The 26186-nt window shown below is 44.0% G+C and overlaps 1 protein-coding gene across 1 annotated transcript; it reads right to left on the bottom strand.

Moving 5' to 3' along the window:
- Positions 1-13069: 13069 nt before the first annotated feature.
- On the bottom strand, positions 13070-17948 carry DUSP6 (dual specificity phosphatase 6). The gene is made up of 3 exons (XM_027666949.1): positions 17051-17948; positions 16012-16449; positions 13070-14579 (listed from the first exon to the last, which is right to left on the bottom strand). The coding sequence occupies exons 1-3, from the start codon at positions 17451-17453 to the stop codon at positions 14272-14274; spliced, it is 1149 nt and encodes a 382-aa protein (XP_027522750.1). The 5' UTR covers positions 17454-17948; the 3' UTR covers positions 13070-14271.
- Positions 17949-26186: the final 8238 nt, after the last annotated feature.

Here is a 26186-nt window from a genome sequence, read left to right as displayed (position 1 = left end):
GAAACAGGCTCCTGTCAAAGATCAGCTGACATCTCCACAGTCACATACTTCAGCTCCCTGTTTACTGGCAGCATCTGATCCTCTCATCATTCATGCTGTATATATGCTCACTCACTCCCAGGATCCCTTCGGAAGCAAAATTACTAGTTTCCTTGGACAGGAAGCCTGGACACAGTTAACAGAATAGTTTGCTCCAGGCTCCACTCCAGACAGACAAAATGGACTTGGACTGCAGCAAGTTTAACTCCTTCGGCCCATGACAGTTGTCTGATGTGACTCTAATAGGCCTCCTGTCCTCAAATGCCCTACACACTGTCATGGCATAGCACAAGTGGCAATACATGTTTCGAATTAGTAAATCACAAATGCTTAATAATTAGCTCTCAGGGCAATATGGGGCCAGGGGAAACCTGGGCCAAATACTGCACCAAATCTGGTCACGCTGCCCCAAAGGGAGTAGTTACTCCTGAGCAAGGTGGACAGAAGCCATCTTGGACCACTTGGTCTGGGTCAGAGATCACCCTTGGGGCGTCTGCTCTGGTAGCAGTCATCACCCTTGAGAAGCCAGGGCAGAGGTCAAAGCTCCAAACAGAAGGATTTTGCTTCCAGGCTTACAGCTGGAATTTGAACTATTCACACTGATAGGTGCCACCCATCACCATCAGCCCGGGAGACTGGGGTGACCCCTCCAGCCTTTCTCCTCAGGGGCCAGTTAAAGTATTCTCTCAAAATAGATAATGAGGTAATAATTTTATTTTCCTAGTTGCTTAAGGAGAGTGTTAGAAGAGTTAATCCAGGGATCAAAGGTCTTTGTTAGCAGAGTCTTTTGAATCCCATGTGTGCTGGTCACAAAAATAACACAGAAAGTGTACAGACCTGAAAATGACAGCCGGGATGGAAACCAAATCAGCCACTACTTTCTCTTGGCATTTAGTGTCTTTTAAATGTTTGGGTCAAGTTTGATTTTGCTAGTTTATGTAGTCTGTTGTAGTATTTCACCAGCTGCTGAATCTTTTTGTGCAAGTAAAACTTTCCAAAAGGGCCTTAAACTCCAGTGACGGAATACAGTTGTTTGTATGTCAACTGCAGCTTCTATTTATAGGATGATGAAAATATCCCCCAATCAGTAACTCTCCAAGAGACAGGCAATTCATAAAAATAGATTATAGAAAACAAACAAAGATGAAGGCATGTTTTAGGTTAATCAAAACATTGATATTCCAAACTCTTCCTCATAACACATATATTTAAGACATTTGTATATTCAGATAGTAAACCCATTCAAACACAAACAAACTAACTTTACATAGGATAAGGAATTTGGGTATTCAGGGAAAAGGAATATTAATATATGCTATAGTGAATGAACACAAAAATAAATGGAGGTTTTTAATGACTCAAAATTAAATTAACTGCTTTCTGTGATACCCAGTAGAGCTTGCATGAAGGCACGTACCAGAGGTAAATGTGTTTTTAAAGGGTGTTGATTTAAGACCTGATTTGTTTGAAGATTGACTTGAAAGAATTTCAAAGGATGTAGCTTAATTAAAAATATTCCAAACTTTGCATTCCTCGCAAAACCTTTTGACCTCTCATGACATTTAATGCTTGAAGGTGAGGAGTTGACTGACTGCTTCTCACTTCACTAAAGGCATCAAAATCCTTCCCCCTGTGCAACAACCATCATTATTTGTTGATAGGTGTTCATTACACCAACCTAAAAGGAGTACTTGGAGAAGTGACAGGTCAGTAAGCTGCAGGTACCTACTGTACCAGGGGTACTTTTCCATCAAACATAGCTCATCCTTTAAAAAATGCCCAAGAACAGAATGTGCACAGAAAGGTCTGCACATTGCAACTATCGAAAAACCTGGCACTCCCACAGACAGAAGAATCAAATGGAGCTATCCATTAACAAGCCAGCGACCTCCACTGCCTCCCATGAGGAATGGCTTGCTGTCACCCACTCTGAGGGGGAATCTCACCATGAAGGCTGTTTGCATTCAGTCAACACTTTGCTTTTATAGGCCTGTGGAGCCAAAGATTGCTAGACTTTTGAACCCCAGGCTAACTTCTGTCTGCCTACAGCCTCATTTTCTGGAGCCAAAATCTTTTTTAACAACTACCCAATAACAAGTAATTAGGGTAAAGTCTGCTAATCTCCTTTGGGCCTGGAGGTTGTATATTCAGAACCCGATGGGGTGAAGGTAGAATTACTGCCATCAAAGCCCGAGGCTACTTTGTAAAAGAGGTTGAACTCTAGGTCACGGAAATGTTAACTGGACAAAGAGAGATCAGGGCAGATAGCGTTAATATTAAAACTGTCCTACTGAGATAATGCAGAATTGACTGCTTTCGCTCTGGAAACTAGCTGAATGAAAGACATGAAGGGAAGGCTAGAGCAGTTCTTTCAAAAGGTGAAAACATAGCAATAAAGGATTTATTGTCTTTCTTTTATTTGGAATTCATTTTCAGCCCCTATATTCAATAAGACAAAGTAAAATAATTTTTATGTCACATTGTATTTGGGCCACCCTGTTTCCTAAAGTTATTTGATTTACTAAATTGAATAAGTTATTTCTTAAATATCTTCTCTCTCTCTTCTAAAAGCCCGAGCAAAAAATTAATTAGAAATTGAGAGGTTTCTGCTCTAGACTTAAGAGTCCTGGGGACAAATGAGACTTGCTGGATGGCAGAAAGGATGAAAAAGCTCAGACTCACACAGACGTGGAGGAAACGTGCTCAGAAGACAGTGGTGTCCACGCAGTGCCCTGGATATGTCACGATACTGCATTTTGTGCCTCTGCTACTTGCACACAGCAGAGATCAGGGAGAGATTCCAGTTTTTTAAGGGATTAGAGCCCAAACTCTGAAAATCTTCAAACATTCAAAATAAAATCACAGATTTTGCCTGGAAATTCATCACAGAGCAGGGCAGCCATCATTCCACCAAATGGAGTCACTCCAAAATTAATTTCACTCACTGCCATCAAGGATGACGAATATGTTGCTACCCCCTCTCTAGTATCAATGCTGACAGATCCAACAGGATTGGCAGCACTTTGTTCTCCCCCACTGCTGTGAGCAGCTCTTTGCCTGCTGCTGCCAGTGGCTTTTAAGTCCCTATATGAGAGCGGAAGAGGAGAAATGTTGAGGCCAGCTATTTCCCATGCCAGGTCCTGCTGGGCTCTGCTACAGCACCCTGGCACCTCTCTCACTTTTGGGAAATTGATGGAAATACTTCGGCTGACACAGGCAAGGGGTATGTTTGGAAACATGATGGCAATTAGCACAGCAGTGGAATTACCTCGTAGTTCAATTCTCAGGACAAGATGCATTTAATGATGCTGCAATTGCCAACTGGATTAAGCTAAGTAAAGTGGAAACAGATTTCTGCTTCCAAGCTGAGCTATCAGAAGAATCCTCTCCTGGGACTTCTTCAAAGCTCCCAGAGTAGCTGGTACAGGTACCACCATGGGAAGAAAAAGTGTTGTGTACAAGACCAATGGTAGCAAAACCAACCCTCAGCTCTGTGATGGGACACTTGAGTGCACAGGGAAAGACATCTCCAGCCCCACATCTTTCTCCCAAGGAGGTAGCATCCTAGAGCTCCCTCCTGAGCTACGGGCAGAAGGAGAGTTTTTAGCCTCTCCAGAAAAAAAGGCAATAATCAGTGTTCTTTAGTTCCCTATCATTTTGTTGGCATTTCCCAGGGTTTTAGGGACCCCAGGTTGCCATTACCTTCATGAAAATATAAAATTTCTCCATGCATGAGCTATATAAAACAGGCTCATCAGTATCAGCTTTCTGTCATGATGGGTAGGGGTTGCATATATTTTCTTTTAATTATATCAGAGTAAAATAAACTAGTGGTAATGACTAATGATGGCATAAAGTATTTGTTTCTTTCTTTTGAAGCATTCTTCTGACATGGAGATAGAACATGACAATGTATTTTTATGCTGATTATGTCCATGTGAGTTATCCCAGATAGGCGGCACAACAACAATGCTAAAATTCACCAAAGTGAACTCTGACTTTTTTTTTTTTTCTGAAACCTAGCACAGGAGCAGTGTCCATGGTGCAACAGACATTGGAATATATTTCTTCAAGGTTCAGATTAGGAGTAACTTTGCTGCACTAGCAACACCAGAACTAGTTAATTTTTGCCTGGTTTAAATGTTTCACATATTAAACTAACCAGTGTAACTGTACCATTAAGCAATCCTGTGTCCATGTGAATATAACAAATTGGTCTTTAGTCAAATACTTCTCAGACTAAAATGCAAGCCTGTCTCCTATTTCAAATACCTTCATCCATACTCTTTTCTGTTTTAAGTATGCAAAATGGAATTTTGTGGTTACTGGTGAAAATTGTCCTTCAAAATACCACGCAATACTGCTCCAATTAGGTCAGCTTTTGGTTTTAGAATATGATTTATAAGAACATTGTGGTTGATACACAAAGGTCTGTTCAAACTGGGAAGAAAAAGTAGACAGAAAATTGCAGTGCAGAACAAAAAACTGGCCATTTTCTTTAAGGAACTTGTAGTTTCACATCTGGACGTTACCCTTTTGGACAGCTGACAAGCCACGTTGGGGATCTTGAAGGCTTGTTGCCCTAAGAAAGAAATCAAGTATGTGAGTCTGTCATGCCCTCTTGTACCATCCTATTTTAATTCTTAAAGATTTTTTCCATGAACCCAAAAGAAGTAGAAATCAGGAAGCACTTTCCTCTCCCAGATTCCCCCCAACCTGTCTTTCCAATCAATTCTATGCCCAGACATTGGAGACATAGTTGGATTTTATAGCCAAGTCAATCTCAGCTCAAGCTAATGCCAAAAGATTCAGTTCTGTCTGTCCTTCTATTGCCTTTAATTGCATACTCCTATTCCCAGTACTGCACTGTGTCTGATATTTTTCTGACCTCATGGTGTACTACATCAGGTCTAGATCACAAAAAAAAGTATAGATAAGTTTTGCAGAGCTTTGCAGACATGCAAGCACTTATGACAGCAAAGGAAGAAACAAGAGCACACAAACAAAAAGAGAGAAGAAGGAGAAAGGGAATAGACTGCCTTTTCAGAGGCAGCTGATCATCTGATTGCCTGGCCTAGCATCAGACTGTGCACTGCACCCTCACTGACTGCTCCATCTCAATGTGATCATCATGACTGGTGACTTTTTTCTTTTCTGTACAAACAACAGCTTGTACATCATATTCTTGTTTTTGCATGCACAGACCAAGTATTCCAGTACTGCTCAAGCTTTATCATGCACCCCTTGCCTTGGGCCATAACCCATGTCTGCTTCTTACCATCGTTGTATAAAAAAACATTTATTAAACTCTCCAGTACTGGGCCCAAAAGAGGCAAAACCATTGTCTTTATCCAGCTCTGTGATTATCAACAGATTAAAAGACTTGCCTGACAAAAATTGTAAATTCTAGGCAGACACTCAAAACCAGCTAGAAACTTCTATAGAGAATGAATCAATCCTCATCATCACTGCAGGTAAAAAGTGCAAGGAACAGAATCATCTGACATTCACTTTGGAATAATACAGGTTCATTTCTATGTTTTTTGACTAACTCACATTTACAGGAATACATTAGAAAACCTATTTTTCTTTGTTCTCCCAAAGTAATGGCACTCACACGCACAGCTCTTGGGCCTGATTCATCACTGCATTACTTCAGCTTTATTTCAGGGACTCCATTTATAGTGCAGCAACTACATGAACCGTGAATCCTGTCTGTGATGCTCGCAAAAGTAAAAGGGTAGGATGGCCTTTTAGGGGGCTCCTGACTTAGGACTCAGTTGTCCAATTCCCTGTTTGATGCTCCTCTGTGAGACGAACTCCCCAGGATGTGAGCGCTCTGCCATTCCCAAAAAATTGTTTCTTCCTCCCTTATACTGAGCAGCCAAAACAAAAGATCATTTAGCTCCTTAGTTAGTTCAGAAATTTCTAGTAATGTGAAAAAATGCCCTGCCCAAGAATTCCTAGCTTCTTCAATCATTAGTGGATATTATCAACTATTTTGCAGCCAGCAACATGTAGTGTGTTTTCATAGCCAAAGTAATGCCCCTGAAAGTGTCTGATTTTGCAAATAGTTAAGCACTGGAATAATTTTACTGACAAGGATTAGCTCACTAAACTCTGTAGTAAGACTCAGCAATGTAAGGATATAGATAAGAACTGTAATTCCGGAATGTAACAACATGCACATGATTTAAGTCAAGCTATACACTGTATCTGGCTGTGAAGGACTCAGGGAAAAAGGAATTTTTCTTTTGACCTCAGATAATTATTGTATTTAATATTGACATCACAATAGTGTCCCATAGCTGTAACCAGCTCTCATTAGCCAAGGTACTGTATAAACACACCAGACTATTAAATCCCTGCTAGAAGAAGTTTACATACATTTTGAAACATAAAAAATGAGGAACCTGTTAATTTTATTTCACCATAATTGACAGTCTTTAAAAATCTTAATACTGTAATAACAAATGGGACTTGAACGTGATCTTTGCTACTTTTGTGTAAAGCCATAGGAATGTCATTCATTTAGACCTCGACAGAGAGGCTGAAATGCATATTGCTGGCATGAAGTAAAAATGCTATTAGAAGAATTTTATTAAGTTTGCAATGTCAAGGATTTTGAATCTTATAGAAGAACTTGTACACCTAGATGACACCTGATGACTTCAACACAAACAGAACTGCTGATGAACCCCAGAAACAACTACATTTTCTCATCTCTGCCCTTTCCAGTGACATCACCAAGGTGCCCTGATTTCTGTCAATTGGCGTGTATTTTCTCCTCTGCCTAATACCAAAATTGTTCTTAGGTGACTGGCCCCAGTAATATTTTGTCCAGAGGAAACATGGAAAAGAGTATTTGTACTGCACAGTACAGGAATACTTGAGGCAGCTGCTCAGATACAGAAATGGTACAGTTCTCCAATCAAACTTACTAATTTTGGGGCAGACTTACTGCATAATCCTCTACCTCACTGACACAGCATCACAAATCCCTTCCCTCCTCCAAGGGCTGCCATCACTGCTCGTAGGGCTAGCAGCTCAACATCAAGAGCCTGCTCAGCTAAATTTTATTGCTGTAAATCTATAAAGAAAGTTGCTTATAAAGATGTAATTGCTTGGCCTGTTTGAATCACCATCTCCCAATACATCAAATCTTGGGCAAAATGAGCCATTCAGGGAAGAAGCACTAGTTGTGTTTTTGACACACCCTGCCAGATTTCAAGTTCCTTCCTCCAGGCACAGAATGCTGAGGATGTTCAAGCAAACAGTAACAGATTTTGTTATACAGACAAAAAAAAAAAAGAAAGGGATTTTCTTCAGAAAAAAAAGAGCCAAGCCTTTTAGGAAGACATTTTCAGAGGGATATTAATTTCTTTTCATCTTTATAGACTAGCCTGAGGCATTTATATTTGAGTCCAAACAAAGTCTAACAAAGCTGTAAACATCTGAAAAGTCTTTTTTAAGGGGAAGAATTGGTCCACATTAATAACAGGCATTGTCTACTGTCTGCTCTGACAGTAATTTGCAAATATAAAAAATATTTCCTTCACATACAGTAGCCTGCAAAATTTCACTTAAAATAAAAAACATGAGTGAAGGATTGCAAAGTTTGTGTGTGAAAGTCTAATTTGTTCCTCCTGGTTTTATTCAAGAAATCAGACATATTTTGTATTTATTTATAACAAAAACATCCTGTACAGAATCTGAGTATTACTCAGTTCCTAATGTTAAAATGGAATATCAGCTCAGTGCTGGGCTGAATTTCAGCCTAGATGAGAGGTGCTGTGTTATGTTTCTTCACAAAGAGCCAAGTTGGCCTAGAAACCCATCAAACAAATTAATTTGATAGAAATATTGACACAAAAAATGCAGTTTAGATCACTGATAACACAGGAAATCCTAATCAATCAAGCAATAGCTGAACCCTCACTGACCCTGATTTTATTTTTTTTATGTTAGTTGGTCCCCAGGACACTTAAATTGAGACAATTTGACTTTCTAGCTCTACGTTTAGTTCAGAATACTATAACATTACTGTACGCAGGAAAAAAGGAACTAAAAAACCCACATATGTCCTTAATAGTCTCTGTGTAGAGGTAGATAATGTCTTCAAGGGTTTCAAGAGCACTACTATCACCAGTCTGTGGCAGAGACTCCACCGGCAGTCTCTACTTCTATACTGATTTACATCATTTGGGTGTCCAATCTACCAACTAAAAAACTAATGTGTTTTCACAAAGACTAAATACTAGTGCTTTCAGTCTGGTTTTGGTAGGACATCATTTCACAGCAAAGGTAAAAATTGGGACCTTCAAATTATAAAAAACTTTTGCCCTGAGTAAACCTAGTGTCAGCCAGCCATATTTTTCAAATGGCTTTACTTGCAAATGGGAATTTATTTCCTACAGATTTGAGGTAAGTAGGTAAAAAAAGTTTAAAAAAATAGACTTCTGTAGTGCCCCAGAACACAGCTTTAACAGAAAAACAGAGAAGTTCATTAAAATAAAACTCTGGGAGTTAAGCAAGGACATTGCCCATTTGAGAAGGTGAAAGATCTTGGTAGTAGGACTTTGCAAAACACTTGTGTGTCCGACAAAATGAGGAAAGTGCTTCACAATGGTCTCCACATTATGGTAAACAGACCTCCCACGTAGTATCATTTTATGTGCTAGTATCTACATTTCTGGAACAGCTTGGGGATGGGAGAGTGCCAGCATTTTTACATGCTTCCTGCATCCTGGGGATGGCAGCTGTGAAGTAGAGCAAGGCGCACTTTCTCTTGTATCTCTCAAATATAGTCCTGAATGCAACTTCTGTCATTAAGAAATATTTCCTAAGCAGACTCCATACCCCCATTTTCCATCTGATAATCGTCTCCTTGTGTTTGTGGTAAGTCAACATCCTTCATCTTTGCCTTATGAGGAAAAGCTATGGCTGTAAGCACTTCAAAATTCCCTTAGTGCTTGCAGATCCCTATGATAACAAACAACAGAAAGCATCTAACATACTTTTTTCCTTTCCTTACAGAGACAAGCAGTTCACTCAAAAGAGGGCAGCTCTCATACCAGCTTTCTGTCTGTACTATCTACTAAGCTACAGCACATGCTTATCTCTCAAATTTGGCAATGAGGAAAGGAGACGCATGATGCGGTACTATCCCTTTCTGGCTCTTGCAGGTGGAAGAAAGGGCAGGGTTTCTGTAACCCAAAGTCAGCACACACCACAAGAGAACACAGCTGGGTAGCCCTTATTTCCTTTTGGCTATGAGGTGTTTGGAGCAAACTCAGACACTTTGCTTGAATGCAGCATCTCACTGGAGTCCCAGGAGTCACTCATATGCACTACTACACAATGGAGAGGTCTGGCCCCATACTTGTGTTTGTGAGGTAACTGAGCAATGCTGAGCACCCACACCCAAGGTCTAGGGGGGCACTGAACTGAGTTTATCAATTTGTTCCACCATCTTCACTCAGGCAAACCTTTCAGTGATTTATAGCAGTGTGGAGAGAGGGCTTCAGCTGTAGCTTTCTTTAAATGTTCACATGCAATTGTTTTTCCCGGAGTTCTGAATAAAGTGTCATCACACTTCTCAACAGGGAAAAATTTTTGGATAAGCTATTCAGAGAAGCTGAAGGAATGTCCTCCAGGCACATGACTGTTAAACCCTGCTTCAGTTTTGGTAAAAGATCTGCCTTGATCCAACACATTTTCTCTCTCACCCCTTTCCTCACCCCTCCCCTCTCTTCAAAGGGGGAGTCAGTGCCCTATGACACTGGATGGGCCCAAAAGAATGGCTGCTTCCTCACACCTGCCTTCCCTATTAGCAGCAGTAGAGTCCTGGGTGCTATAGAGAGAACCCAGTGAAGCCACACGGAGCCAAATCTACACAGAGACAGGGAACAGAGATGGGGAATAAGGGTATCTGCTAGGAAGTGCAAAGAGGACAGCAGAGGTATTTTCTTACTTCTTCCTCTCATATAACTTTCTTATAGCTCACTATGACTGACCGAGTCCATGAGACTCATCCTGCTCTTCACTGTGAAAACAAAGAGGAGCAGGAAGGCTTAAGGCTGGGAGAAAGAGGAGTTGATTTAGGAAATATGAGGAAAACAGAAAGAGAGTAACAGAGAAAAGAGAAAGGGTAAGAAAAAGAATGAGAAGTCACAACTATGGAGCTCAAGAAAAGGTCAGCGGAAGAATACAAGGCATAAGGGGAAGAGTAGCATTAAAAAGCACAAGAATGAGTATGGGGGAAAAGAAAATTATAGCTACAACAACAAAACCCAGAAAAACTTAGAAAACACTTTGAAGGTGGCCATTGAGTGGTCTGAAAGAGCATGAGTGGGAAAGAGAAATGCAAGAAAGGAAACCACCACAATAAGTTACACGTCATTGATGCACAGAAAATGAAAAGCAAAGTTCTAGCATCTAGCATGCACCCAAAAATTTCCTTTAGGAAACCTTGGCCTTACCAGAGCAAAGGGGACATGGACGGCACAGGACACAATTTCATCCTTTGTAATTAAGGTAGAGATGGGTCATGTGAGAAAGCCCTGCTGACTCCTAAGGGTACAGTTTTCCTTCCTAGTATTTCCATAGCTTCTGAAAGATTTCCGTACCTCACATTACCACATTATAATATGAAGTAGGTTGGAATTTTGTTAGCTGCAAAAGGGGGATATTTCCTTCCCCCCTGTACACATCAGGCCTGTCCCTACAGGCACAAAGGATTTATTCTTCCCTTCATAAATTACTTCACCAGCTGAGGAACTGCAATAGCTGCCAAACCCCCCAGAAGCCTGAGACCTCTGCCCCATCCCAGCAAGGCTGAAATGAGGCAGGGGAGAGAGGAAGTGATTTATTTTGAAATAAATGCTGCAGAGGCAGAGGTGGTGTGACCGGGTAGGGGAACAGGACACACACTGCAGGAGCAAGCAGAGAAAAGCTGGTAAGTTCTTATGTAGGATGAACCATTCCCTGCAGCATGCTGGGAGAGAGTTACTCAGGAGCCCATGTGGGGATGGTGAACATTGCTGGTGAGAGCCCTCACCACTCTTCCCTCCAAACCATTTGTAACTCAGAGCCAGCACGTGATTGTGAACACTGCCAGCAAATGCAGAGGTTGAACCAGGTTTTGGATTGGCTCCAGTTCTGTTTTGGGGTTGCCTATGACCAAAGTTGCCCTCGCCTAGTCCTGGTTCAAGTTCAGCCAATGGTCTAAAACAACCCTGGTTCAGGCCTTGCTAAAGTCTGGAAAAAGTTTTCAGCCTGACTCTGCTGTATGTGTGTGCATCTGAGCAAAGCTGGTCTTCTGCGCTTGCTTGTCGTGAAAAATGATGAATTGCAGAAGTACCCATTTGGTGTTAGTCATTCGGTGCAGCAGGAAGGAAACAGGAAGCCCTTCTGAGCATTAACTTTTCAAAGCAGTTTGCAAAGAAAGCCAAGGCCCTCCTCCCTTAGGCTCCATAGCCACTCACTGCTCTTTATGCCCTCACCTTAATGGGCATCTAGTCACAATTAACATTCACAACCTCTGCAGCCGGAAATATTTGCCCAGTGCAAACAGCTGAGGCATTTGGTGTCAGTCCTTTCTCTGTTCAAGGCGTGCTAAAAAGGGGGAGGGAAGAGGAGCCATACACTTGCCAAACGGGAGAGGCCTGATTGCACTCAACAGGTTCAGTTCACGCTGTGACCCTGCCCGGCTTCCTGCTATTCAGATGTGTTACTTCCCCTTTGTGGTAATGGCCTGTGGCAGCCGGCCAGAAAACACTATTAATTTCAGAAGTGGCCTGACAACAAACCCACAGCGAAACGAGAGGAAGTGGCGGGGAGGCCATCTGTTAACTTCAGCAGAACAGTAGGGACACAGCTATGTAGGTTCTACAAGGAAAGCAGATTAATAATCCACAAAGAGGAAACTGGCTAAAATTATCCACAGACCATATTAAAAAAAAAAAGAAAAAAAAGAAAAAAAGAAAAAAAACCAAGGGAGTCACTTGAGCTGCAGCTGGACAGGAAATTGCTAGAGCTGCTTGCAAATCTCCACTTTGAACAGAGCAGCATAGGGAATGCCAAGAGCGGAAACCGTTCAAAACTGGATTAGCACAAGCCAAGTTCAACTGCAACCCACTTCTACTTTTACAGTTTATGCACTCAATCTAGGCCACTACTGCATGAGACACTGACTCACTTTTTTCCCATGTCTTGTTTGCATTTCATTTCACACACTTGCAGTTTCTAAAATTACTTGAAATGTGCTCTGGCTGCCAGGAATTCTGCAGAACCTCAGCCGACAGCCCCAGCTGTAGCATCAGCCCCTCACCATGGAACTGCACACAGATTTTGGCACCACCCTACCTTGGGCCACTTTTTATCAGGAAGGATGTTAATGAATATAAGTTGCAGCAGGAAGTTTTGCAATTGCTATAATCCCCCTTTTTCCTTCTGTAGACAGAACTACTTGAAGGGTCCAAAAAGGAAATGAGTTGACTAAGGCTAAAGACTAGAGACTTTTCCTCCATGCCTTCATTAAGTTGCAAGGTGGCTGAATGGCAACAGAAAAATAATTTACAGGCTGCAGACTGTTGATGGATCTCTGTGAAATGAGTTCTGCCAGACAGCTAAGGAGAGCACAGTCCCATCTCCTGGCATCTGTAGTAGAGTGACCAAAAATCATAAACAAACCCAGAAAACAGCAGCTCCTTATTCTTAAAAATAATAATGAGAAAAAACTCTCATGACCCAGAGTCACGTGCATCCTCAGGGTAGTAAAGAGATGCTGGAATATTTTGCAACTAGTGTTAAGGCCTTCAAAAGCATTCCCTTCACAAAAGCAAGATGAGAATCCAGCACATGCACCATTTAGGCACCAGTGGACCAAAGGGGCAATCAAGGCTTTATTGTCTTAGGGGCTGTACAAAAGCTATTGAAAGCAATCATTATCTTTAAACATAACCATATGTGTATGTGCAATTAACCACACCCACAGAGGCGAAAAGGGGAATAAACCAGCCAGGTTCTCCATAGCCAAAAATAGTTATTTATTTATTAATAATTTAAGGTTTTACATTCTTATAATAAATTCCATCTTAAAACTTTTACACTGTGAATTAGACTCTCCCTTATTGGCAACCATGTGCAGGTTCACTGTGCGTACACGCAGGTACAAATGCTCGCACATACTTCCAGTTTTGTTTAAAAAAAAAGGAAAAGACGCAAAATATTGCATTTGAGGTGAAGCTCCCTGAAGAATTTGTACAGAGGTAATGCACTGTTTCGCACATCTGAAAGTTTTAAAAAGTGATCAAAAATCTTTCGCATTCAAAGACAAACCACCTCCCAGATGATCTATTTACAAAAGGTAAGGCAAAAAATTAATTTAATTTAAAAATATATATACGTATCATGTGGAACCTACATCAAAAGCATGAGAAAAAAAAATCACCACAAGGAAAAGATATATGAAATAAGAGACTCTACTTGCTCACAAAACATAATTTGCAAACTTCTCACCATTGCCATTTCTCCCTCATGGAAAGCTTACTTCAATTGAAGAATAAAATCCAGCATGCTGCAAATATATTCTTTGCCATTAAAAAACCCAACAACAACAACAAATAAAGCAGGATTTATGGAAAGAACAAAAACACAGGTGTCCCTTGGATTGATTTTTCAAATATATGTGAATTAAAAAAAAAAATTGCAAATTGATTTAATGTTAAATATTTACATTGATCAAGTAGAATACTATCAAACTCCCAGCAAACAAGTACTCCAAATACACTAAGCTGAAATCTCTTTCTTTGGCTCCTCTAAATTAAAACAAACAAACAAAAATAACCAGTCTTCACTGAAGACAAAGATGTACGTCACAGATCTGAGAGCAGAGAGGGTAGGAGAGTTCCAGTCTCTAGAGAACATGTGTCCAGCCTGTCCAGCCTCACCCTATCCCCCTGGAAGTCCTCAGACCCAAGCCACTGCACAAGCAGGGATGAGCGCACTGCCCACCTGCTGCCTGCTCACTGTGGTCCTGCCCAGAGAGCTTGCCACATTCCCTCCCTTTCCAATAGCCGATTCCATACTGTGTAACCTTTCCTCGCCTTGCAGCTGCTTTTGACAGCAGAGGCCAGAAAAAGAGAAAGCTGCATTCCTTTATCACTGCCAAAGAGAAACCATTGAGAAGTGATCCCATGAAACGGACAGGAGAAGGGAGGTGGTAGGAGCTCACGTGGACTGCAGGGAATCCACCTGGAAGACGTTCTGGTTGGAAGGGGTGGTGAAGTACAGCTGCTGGTTCGGCACTCTGTTGTCACAGGGGCTGCTCAGTCCCAGAGTTCTCTCAAAGTCCAGCAGCTGGCCCATGAAGTTGAAGTTGGGTGAAATGTTGGACTTCTTCATCTTGACAATATCATAGGCATCATTCATGGATAAGTTCAGCTTCTGCATGAGGTAGGCCACCGTCACTGTGACCGAGCGGCTGATCCCTGCTAAGCAGTGCACCAGGACTCCGCAGTTCTTCCCCCGTGCTTCATCTGTACAGAGGCAGAGAAGGACACGTAAAACAGGGGCTTGGTAACTGATCTCTCAACACAAATGAGATTAGTATCAAGTAGGAAGAAAGGATGAATCTGATCCCAGTGGTCAGCAGTTCAACTCAAGAGTTAACTTTAGTGGCTTAAAACCAGGACAAGAGGAGAATCCACTCCCCCTAGTACCCGAGTCCAAGAGCTGAGAAAGCTAAGAATGAGATAAAGGGAGCAGGACATGCTGCATGACACTGTTTTAAAAGTCAGTTTTAAAAGACACGCTTTTGCCCAGAGATTTGCCTTTAAATTCTTACAGTCCCCTTGCCCCAACATGGAAATCCTGCAATATGTCACTGAATGGCTTTTATACAGACTAGCAGACTGCAAAGGTCTATTAAATTATTCTCCAACTGTTGTGCAGCTAACAATGGAGGTATTCAGGCATTTTAAAAGAATGAGGGAAGTCACAGGGGACAACCCATTAGGAGGAACAGGATGTCAACATTGGTTGAAAATGGGTTCCTTTGTAATAGGAAATGCATTACAATGCCTGGAGATTAGTTTCTTTGTGGCTTCCAGCCCACATTTCTTCCTGCTGGGCTCAGATTACCTACATTCTCCACTATTACCGGTATCATTCAACCGGATCACAGCACAGCTTCCCCACAGATGCGATGCCCACCTCACCGCACCCCGATGGATGGTTTTAGTCCTCCCTGAAACTAAGGAGAGTGTACATTTCAACCAGAACTCTTTAGGCTCAAGGGGACGGGTTTCCAGAGCTGATGGGTGATGTTTAGGGGCCGGCTGACCGAGGCACCGGGCCCGAAGGGTATATTATTATTACCACGAGATTTAATTAAAGCTCTGACTATACACTTGTCAGAGGTACCGCTTATGAATAATTTGCATTTAAAAGCTAAAGTTAGCTTTCCAGATCGTTTCTTTTTGTTATACTGCTCTTCAGTAACCTCAAGAAGAAAAAAAAAAAAAAAAAAAACCAAACAAAAAAAAAAAAAAAAAAAAAAAAACAACAAAAACCCGACAAAACCAATCAATAAAAATAACAAAAAAAGGGCAAATAGCCATCAACCAGGTTCATTTTTCCCCCACCCCCATCCAGCCAGGAACTGATTTAAGAAGATCCCCCATCCTTCGAGTGCTCAGTCTCCAGCTCCGCCACAAACGGCTCAGGGAGGAATTCCACAGCCAGACAAATCAGGTATGCTTTTGCAACCTGCAAAAGTCGCTTACAGTTCACCGGGGCTCCTCAATAACCCCAAACAGTCCCCAACCGCCCCTCAACTTAAGCCAGCTTTAAAAACAGAAAAGAGGGCATCCTCCAGAGACTGCCATAAACGCTGCTACCGCTTCTCGCCCGAAATCTCCCAAATTCTGCCTCCTGACATACAACTGTTAGCAAATAACGAAGTCTCACCTATAAAGGAGATGGCTTCAGGGAAGAACTGAGACAGATTTTGGCTCCAGTGGTCAGAGATCGGAATCTGTTTGTACTTGAATTCACCGGCATTTTCAAAGAGATTGGGCAGGTTAGGGGTAACATTCAAGATGTACTTAATGCCGAACTCTTCTAAAACGTCCAAATTAGTGGAGTCCTTGGCACAGCCTAAGTAGAGGTAGGGTAAAATTTCCACCGGGAAGGAAGGCTGGTTGTTGGAGAGAGGGCTGCCATCGGAGTCGGTGGCACTGTTGGGGTCTCTGTCAATGTCAGATTCAACGTCTGATGATGAATCGGAGCTGATTCGGAGGCCTCCCAAGCCCAGGACTGGCAAAGGAGGAGAGCTGCTGCTACACGAACTGTCTAGGTTAGTTTCGCAGTGCAAGGCGAACTCGGCCTGGAACTTGCTAAAACCACCTGGAATAAAAAGCAAAGAGGAAAAAAAAAATGCAGCCTGATATAAGACGGCAAGTCAACTTACTTCCCTGGTACAGCCCTGTCTGCAAAGGGACGTCTGTTTCGCACCCTCTCGAGCTCCGGGAAAAAGAAGAAAAAAAATGTCACACACTCACGCAGACATTATAACTTAAAAGGAAAGGCTAAGAAAATCGCCCGCTGCGGCGGAAGGCTCAGCACATTCAAGATTAAAGCTCTGTGCCGCTTCGCCCTGCGGGGACCTCCGAAGAGATGTCTCGGCAATTCCTTCTGCCGGGCTCATGCTGGGATCCCTGTTAGTCCTGTCTTCCCCACGCTGCCACAGTGATTCCAGATCTCGAGGTCTCCCTAAATCGAAGCGAGTACAGGGATGGCGGGGGGAGGCGGGGGGGACGAAGCGGGAGGAAAAGCCCCCTATACAGATCAGTGCCCTCCTGGCGCGTCAGTGCACTGGCGGAGGACGCTGCAGACTCATCCCCCACTCTCTTCCCCGGATAGAGAGCCTCGAGGCTCGGTCCCTGTCCCCCACAGCCTCGGGCCCTAGGCAGAGATCTCTCCTCCAACCCCGCGCGGCCTTTCTCACCTTCCAGATAAAATGCCTTGCAGCCTTCATCTTTGAGGCGCTTGAGGAGCAGCCCCAGCACAGACTCGCCGCCCGTGTTCTCGTTCCAGTCGCGGCTGTGCTCATCGTACAGCACTACTGTGTCGGTGCCACATCGGCGGGCGAAGCGCTCCCGGTCCTCCTCGCTGCTGGCGACGAGGGACCGCAGGGGAAGGTTGCCCTTCTGCAGCCGCCGCAGCATGATGCCAGGAATGGCCACGTTGATGGCCGACTCGATGTGGGACGACTCGTACAACTCCTGCGGCCGACAGTCCATCAGCAGTAGCCGGTCATTGCCCATCTCCAGCTGCTCGTTCAGCCACGCCACCGATTTACTAATCGCCATTTCCGACGCGAAAGGGACGGGTCTGAACGTATCTAGCATGAGGAAGGACGGGGGGAGCGGACCGTGCTCTGGAAGCGCCCCTCTTTCTCACAGAGGCATGCGGCTGGCTCGGCGGGCAGGCTGCACCCCACCAACTCTGCACAACTTATCTCTCTCCGCCCCAGGAAAATGAATCACGCAGCCCCCCCGCGCCGCCTCCCCCGCGCCGGGCGGCGGTGGAGCTACGGGGAGAGAGAAGCAGCGCTGGCCCCGGCGTGTGTGTGTGTGAGTGTGTGTGTGTGTGTGTGTGTGTGTGTGTGTGTGTGTGTGTGCGGGTGTGTGCTTGCGTGCCCGCAGCCAGCCTGCCCTGTCTCCTCTTTTTTCTGTCAATGAAGCCCTGAATGAACCTGCCTAATCGCCCCTGCAGCCCGAGCCCTTGGGCTTTTCCTCCGCCACGAGTGAATGAAATCCAATTAACGTGCCGCCGAGCGGGGCTCCCCGGTCCAGCACGGAAACACCGCGGCGGTGCCGGTGCCCCTTCCCTTGCTCTGCTCCCCTCCCCTCCCCTCCCCTCGCCTCGCCGGCTGCCGCCCGCAAGGCCTCGGCCGCGGCCCCGCGCAGCGCTGGGCTCTCAATGGGCACAACCGCGGCCCCGCTCAATGGATACATTCTCCGGCGCAGCCAATGGGGGCGCGCGGAAGGGGTTGTTGCCGCGGCGACGGGCCGGCTGGAACAGGTTGTGTTGATGAATCGTTAATGAGTTTGTCATTCACAAAAACGGAAAGGAATTTCCGCTCCGGATAAGCCGAGTGCAAACAAGCGGCAGCCGCGGCGCGGCGGGCGGGGGCGGCGGGGGCAGGTGAGGGGGCGCGGCCCGGCGCTCCCCCTTCCCTACGCCAGCACCAGCCGCGGGGTGGCCGCCGCAGCCGGCGGAACAAATGGCACTTTTTCTTTTCTCTCCCTCCATATTTTCGCTCCCTAAGTCAGACCCCGCGGGGGCCGGCCGTGTCCCCCCTAATTTCCCCGCGTTGATCGTGGCCCGGCTTTTTATTAGGGCATTCCGGGAATCCCATTTTTAGGGAGGCGGGTGGGCTCTGTCCTCGGCTGATCTCTACGCGGGTGAAGGGTAAACCCCGAGCTAATCTCTTCCTACGCGGGCCGGCTTTATTCGCTGCACGCAGCACAGCCGGGGAGCCGGCGCCGCCGCCGCAGGAGCTGCCTGTAGGCACTGATGATGCAGCTCGGGCGGGCCACCCCAAAAACGTGACCGGGGAAAGTGGCCCGCCTCGGCTCGGCCGGCTCCTCCAGGTAGCCTGTAATCGAGTTGCCCTCGCTTGGATTCGGAGTGAGCCCTTCGTCAGCGCCGAGCCCGCAGCCGCCCTCGGGGCGCGGAGAACGCCGGCACCGCCGCCGGCACAGCGCGGTCCGGTCTGGCCCGGCCCGGTCCGTGGGGCCCCCTCGCACCCGGCAGCGTCTGCCCTGGCGGCCCCGGCCGCCGCACCGGCTCCTCCGTCGCCACCGCCGTCCTGTGCTTCGCCCCGGGCGGGCGGAAGGGCACTGCGGGACCCGCCGTACCGGGGGTCGGAGGGGAGGTGGCTGCGCTAGGGGCCCGTCGGAGCGGCGCCGGGGTAGCAGGGGCTGGGAAGGGACCGAGAGGGGCCGGGGGCGCCGCGGGGCCGGGAGCTGAGCCGGGAGCGGTTATTCCAAAGTGCGTGTTACCAAGTGGATAAGGGAAAAGCGAGAAGCGGCAATAAATCGAGAGAAGCCTGGCCTAAATGCTAATCCCGCCGCCAACATCTGCTTGGAAGTAAAATTGTTCAGGAGAGGCTAATCTCTCTTCCACTGCTACTGCGGTTCAGGGCTCACTATTTTTAACTGCAGCTGAAGGAGGTTCTTTAGGTAGCGAGTGGCTGGAGAGTGTGACCCTGGGAACAGATAGTGGCATGGACAATCCTGTGTATTCCACACAGGAAACATCCGTGATGATAATTAAAGTTGGCACATCAGTCGCTGCAGTTTGAAGCAAGGCTGTCACCCAGATGGCATTAACGACATCCTCCCCAGCAGGGATTTTGAGAGGATCCCTGCTTGCTACCTTTTTCAGAGGCTTGAAAGTGGAACTGAAGTATTACACAAACCTTACTCTGTCTCTAAGCCAGGAGATTTCCTCGAACTGATATTCAATTCACTGGACACACACCATACATCTTTTCCACGGCTTGGTGGGGACAAATGGTCCGGTCCATCTTGCCCACTATGGACCTGCCCTCTCTTGTTAAAGAGTTTGCAGGCTGTTCTTACCAGGTGCTTCACTTGCTGTTCAGCTCTTTGTGTTCAGGGTGTGGTGTTTAAATGTCCAGAGCAGCAGAACAGGGACGGATCAAAGCAGAAAGCAGGAGGCTTTGATTTTATTTATTTAAGTTTGGTTGGTTTTAGGTTGGGGATTTTTTGGGAGGATACTCGCCTAGTAGTAATAGCGAAGCCCAGCCATGATGATGATGATGATGACCCGCCTCGTAGTAATGCAACAATAAGTAATGATATAATTTAAAGACATTTTTATGTTTAGTACTCTCAGATCTGATTGAAATACTATGAGAATTAAAGGTTAAGTATACGAAGGCAATAAGATGAAGTACATTCCAGAGAGTTGTATTTTCGCGGTGGAGCTGGAGACAGAGACTTGTAATGGTGGTGGCTACAGCCAGCTCATTGCATGGCAGCAGTTTAAGGGTGGCATTTGGTGAGCTGGGATCCAGGCAGGAGATTTTGCAGCAGAGTTAAACAAGTCAAATAAAAATAGCACCCTTTGAATTTGTAGTAATATCTCCCTCAGCACACATCAGCTGAAGAACTCTAAAGGAGAAAGAAAACATGTGCCACCTTGTTGTCTTTGTGTTTGCATGCATGTGTGCACTAACTTTTCCTCTTTCTGTCTGAAACAGTCTGTCCTGTCAGTCACTGAGGGATACTGGAGCAGATTCACTTAACCATGTTACCATTTGATGCTTTGTCAGAGACCAGATACACAACACAATCTTCCCCAGGAGATCACTTATCCTTCAACTTCCAGAAGCTTTTATAGTACCTGGGCAGTAAGAAGAGCCTATTCCTGTCAGCCATGATCCCTTCATTCATCCAGTTGTTGGCAGTTAGCTTTTGAACCCTGAAATGTTAATTTCTGGATGGGGAGGGGGTGTTGATTTATTTTTATTTTGTTGGGTTTTTTACTTCCTTGTTGGCGAACAAGACTTCTTCAGTCCAGCTCAAAGCTGATTCATCACAAATGACCAATTTTGCTGGCTCTTGGACCATAAACCTTTTGCCCATTCTTAGCATATGTAGAGGCTCCAATAGATCTCTGCCTATGACCTGAACTTGTCTTGGCCAGAGATGCAGACACAGAGGACAAAAGCATTGCATGGATGATGGCAATTAGAGTTTAGTGTTGCTTTGCCCAGTTCCTTCGTGTGTCCCTGTAATAGAAGCTCTGGCCCTGAATTAGACAGACAGGCTATCTACATAGTGTAATGGGAGAGAGAAGTACCCAAAAGGCAGGTATCTATGACATTTTGAAACCAGGCCAACTGGGCCTCTCTGAGATGCTTCACAGTCTGGGATATTAAGGCAGCAATGCAGAGGCATCCTCACAAGGCTAAGTACTGATGAAGTTTCTTCTTGCCTTAGACAACAGGGATGAGAATTTTTTTGTCATGCAAATGCTTTCTTCTTCTAAAGGTACAAGTTCATGCCTCTCTTCTACTTGATTTGGAGAAGAATTTGATAGGAGTCTATCTCTCTATGAGAAGATGGGGCAAAAAATTAATAGGAAAGGTTTTTCTGCTTTTTTCGTCAGACTTTTCCCATGTTGCATCAATCAATATTTATGAGAGCAAGGACTCTAGCCTTGGTTTTCCATGTCCCACTGATGACCTGAATCAAAAAGGCAGAGACATCGTCTGTATCTGCACTGCCTGAAGTTGGGCAAGTACAGTATTTTCTGGGATTGCCTGCTGAAGAAGGCCAAGGAGTGTGAAATGTGCTGGTATCAGGATTTTGGTTGAGATGCCAACTCAGCTCAACTCTGTAAATGCAAGAACTTGGAAATGTAGTGAGGACGGGTTTCTCCACTGACAGGTCATACTTAGGCATGAATTTTGAGGATCATGACTGTCAGCTTTGACTGGAACAACAAATGCCTGCGATTCAGCTAAATGGTCATTCAGCTTTAGATATGGGAAGTTAGAGGTTCACGTTTTACCTATTTATTTATTTCTCTTATTTACCATTTTTAGAGGGTCATCAGAGAGGACAAACTGCTCTCGAACCATTCAGTTCCTTCCACTGTCTCTAAATGGTGCCTAGTGGAACCACCCCTTACTTTTACATGCTTACCTTACAGTCTGTGAGATTCTCACCTTCAGGTTTATCTGTAAGTCCTTTATACAGTTCCTTTTTATTTCACTGAAAGTGAGAATCAGCGTATATCTGTGTTGGTTTGTGTGAATGGTCTACTTGAAAATAGAAAGACACAAGTCCTCCTAGACCAAACTGCCAATAAAGTACAGTGCCACTGGTGCAAAACTCGTTAGTGCAAGATGTCTCAAAGAGAGAATAAAAGCACCATTTAAAGCATTTTATTTGTTTTATGTAAAGCGCAAACAATTTATGGAAATTACATTTAACTGGTTATTCAATGTCCAATTATTCATGCCTAAAATAATTCCTGAAGCTGGAGAAATAAAACACTTGAATGACACCATTTAGGAAATCCTTTTGACTCAAGTGCTTTCCTTGAAACGGCAAATAGCTGGATGACTTCAAGCATGTGTTTAATTGTGCCTTGTAATAAAGTAATGTAATTAGCAATTACTTAGGAATGATGCTTTAAAATACTTAATAGCTGCTACAGACATGCATTTATTTAAGAGGTTTTATTTTCTTTTGACTTCTCATGACATAAACAAAGTTCCATTCTGAATGCAGCTCACATGTGAGTTCTTCAAATTGTTCCTTAGGGTGGGCAAAGGTGAGCAGTTTTGTTTGACAGCAGCTCACTGCTGGCTGTTGGATACTCTACTTAGAGGATAAAACTAAGCTTGTAGGAGGGCAGCATAAGGCACACATATAGCAAGCCTCATATTGGGCAAGCACAGAGGCAAGCACTCTAACATTTTTTTTCTTCTTCTTTTTTTCTTCCCACCACATGCTGCCATTTGTAGTGACAGTTTTGGTGGCACTGACCCGTGTATCACTTCACAGTGGTTTACATTCTGCTGGCAAAAGAAATGTAGCACAGGTGGGCAGCTCTCTCTTAAAAATAATAAACATGAAGAGAACAGAAGGCTGTGTGTCTGCATGCTTTCCTTATAATTAATTACATGTTAATTTGATAGCTTTCAAATAAAAAATGGACTGTATAATAGAGGCAAAAAAGAGAAGCATGTTAAATTATAAAAGTGCTACAGTGACTGTGATTGCATAAAAATACAGACACACCATTAAATTGGTGGCAGTGATTAAATTAATAAATTCACTTACTGGTTAGGATGCAGATTTATATGGTTCTATTACCTTAGCTAAGGGAGAGAGTAATTCCCATTCAAAAGTCATGATCCATGGTGCAGGAATATTGTGCTATTTGTATAGGGACAACAATGTGCTTATGTTATTTCTTTGCCAATACCAAAGAGTTCAGTAGTGTCCAGAGCGTGTTTTCATGTTGTACAGGCTGATGTGTTCCTCCCTGCTGTTGCCTGCTATTCAGTGACAGTGTGTATCGCAGTATACTGGGCACATACATCACACCAGATGAGGCTGCTGAGAAAATACTATAATCTCTTTAGTACTGCCCATTTTGGCTTACTAGGCACTAACAGGTGGGCTTACCTGGGGAGGCATTAGTGCTGCCACTAAAGTATTTTCCTTCAATAGCACGGTCCCATTTTTGTCCCATTCACTCATCCTATGAGGAAGAAACCTGACAGCATCAAGGAAGCCTAGAAAGCAGCTCTCTCTTCCCAGTGATAAAGATTTATTTTCCTCTGTGTTTACAAAATCCCCTGCTACCAAATCTCTCTCTTGTTCTGACCATGGGAATAAACCCTGCCCCTGGGATGACTGAAGGCTTGTTCTAGACCATGAAAAGAGTAAACAAGGGCTGCATTTGCACAGTGGAGGGTAAATCAGCTGTGCAGAGAGCAGAGCAGGGACAGCAAATTATGTAAGAAAAAGATCTTCATCCTGGGACAGGCATATTCAGGAAAAGAAATGCTGTAGAGCTATCTTATATTCTGGTTCCAAAGAGAGGCAATTAGTAGTCCAACCCAGGCATGAACAATTCAATTTCCGCTGTTTGTTTTTTATATGGCCACTGGAATGTGTCCTGGGGACCCCATGGAGTCAAGCGCACAGTTTGGCTGCAGGACATCACAGGGGGACACACATGGACAAATATATGTCCTGGCCTCTGCAACTCCCATTTAGTACATCTGTTTCACTTTTCACAAATGAAAAGTCCCTTATAGAGACTTCTCCAAGGCCAGACAGGACCTGCACCAAATGGGGTAAATGCAATGACAGAAGTAAGAGTTTCCTTATTACTGAGTCTAGGGCTTTCCCTGGTGACCTGCTGCTGTCAAAAAAGGCTGATAAATACTTGTTGAGGGGGAAGCAGCTAGATGTAGCTGCTAAAATGTTCTACTTTATTTAAAAAAAAATAGGTTGCAATCATATGTTGAATTTGAAGCACCAGTGGTATTGGCTTCCAGGGAATGGAATGTGACATAAGTCACTAAACCTTTGGGGTTTATTTGCTACATTTTGCACTGCCATCCCCCAAAACCAAGCAAGCAAGAAAACAAACAAACTAGAACATAAAAATAAAGCTACCAAACTACGGTAGTCTTAAGAGGTCAGTCACCACAACTCCTAAGTCACACAGATAAATCTAGTAATATCATCTGGAAGCTTGAGAGACTTTGGTTGGTAGGAGAGGGAAACCAGCAGAAAGAATTTGATGTAAATAAAACAAGTGGGGAAAGGATAATGCCCTAAACATGGAGCAGTATTAAAAATGTCTGGAGTGGTATTGGGTTGTGCACATTACTAGGAAGGTATATATTTAGGGTGCAGAGTCCTTTTGAAAGGCATACATCTCAAGGTATAGCCATAAATGGGTATGGTAGTTCTTTCATCATCTTTGATTCAGCATTTCAGAGCTTTGCAGTGTAAAATATGCCTTGAAGACTAGGTGTGCATAAGTGTAGTCTCTGCAAATGTTGACAAGACAGTTACTGTTGTTAAGTTTATCCTGGTTTTAGTATGCTTACATATTTATGAGAACTTAATAGTAGAACTGTCACATCCAAATACCAGGTCATCGCTTGTTATGTCAGAGCACAATGATGTGATGATTACAGTACTGTTCATGGTCACAATTTCTGTTACTCATTTGGCACATTTGGCACATTGGTGTAACCAACATACCACAGAGGTAAATTATATTAAAATATTACTTTCTCTGTGTAGTTTTGTAGTAGAATCGTAAAGTAAAAACCATTTTCACAAATTATTCTGGCTAAATTATGCACATAAATCTCTGTTTAAGGGTTCACAAGAGGTTGTTGTAGAGATGCCTACACCCTATGCTTTCCAGGGATATATCGGAGCCTTCCTGCTTTCTCTTAGAGGTTTTTGTCTAGTAATCTTTAAAATATTGTTTGCTTATTTTGGTTTTGCTTCTAGTCCCAGTTTGCAGCAATCTGCTTTATTTTCCATGGCAGTCCCATCAGATCAGAGAGGTTAGGCATTTCTGGACCTCAACAAGATTTGAATGGGAATAAGAAGTGTGCAGGAAGCAAGGACCAGGATTCAAAAGTTCCCTGCTCCCTTTCCAGTCTGCACCAGATTAGTGTCTTAGCACAGCGTTAGGATGAGCTGCATGGAGGGGAACACTTTCCTGCGGATAAGAAAGTTCATGACCAACTGTAATAATTGGATTGAGAAAGGTGAACATTACACAGCACAGAGGTCAAAATGAGTGGGTTGTAGGTACAATTGCTCCTGTATCATGTTTCAGCAATCCAGAAGACCATGGCCAGCCCCATCTGACCCCAGACTCACCCTTGTATGGGGCTCAGGCAGATCTTTGGAGAGCAGATACCACCTGCAGTGCTGCCATTTTTGCTGCTTCTTCCATGATGGGTGGACAGGATCCCAAAGATATAGATTTATTTTTTTACCCCTGAGTGAAGTGTAACTTTTTTGAATCAGGGAAGTCACATTAGAATTATGCCATGCATGATGTATCCTAGATGGTTAGATCTTCAGATACGTAGAGGAACACTCAGTGAGTCAGCCCTGCAATTTTTGGTGGAGCAGGTCTATTCTGGCATGTGGGTGTTCTCAGAACAATTACGTAAGTGTCAGGGTAACGAGGAACTTTTGACATTTCTGGCAGCTTAACTGAGTTCTTTTCAGTCAAAAATACACTAATTGTTGTTCTCTTGCATTAAACAGACATCATTGCCTTAACTGGATTTGGGAGGCATTTTTTTAAGCGTCAGTTGTCAGGGCAAGATATTGGAGCAGTTTTATTCTTGAGAAAAGAGGAGATTTTTCACAGTTACAGTGAGACGAACATTTGTGAGAACCATTTTAAATCATATAAGAGGGTGTGAAAGTTGATATGCCATATGCCTGGAATTTACTATGGTAAAGCTAATTACTGCCACTGAATGCAAGGGCCCATCAGCATTTTCATCATCACACCCACCCTCAACACCTTTCCTT

This window comes from Corapipo altera, unplaced genomic scaffold (genome assembly GCF_003945725.1).
Source record: "Corapipo altera isolate COAL_440 unplaced genomic scaffold, ASM394572v1 1, whole genome shotgun sequence".
In the NCBI taxonomy this organism is placed as follows: domain Eukaryota; kingdom Metazoa; phylum Chordata; class Aves; order Passeriformes; family Pipridae; genus Corapipo; species Corapipo altera.
Note: the sequence above shows the minus strand (reverse complement) of the source record. Positions and strands in the feature narration are given on the sequence as shown.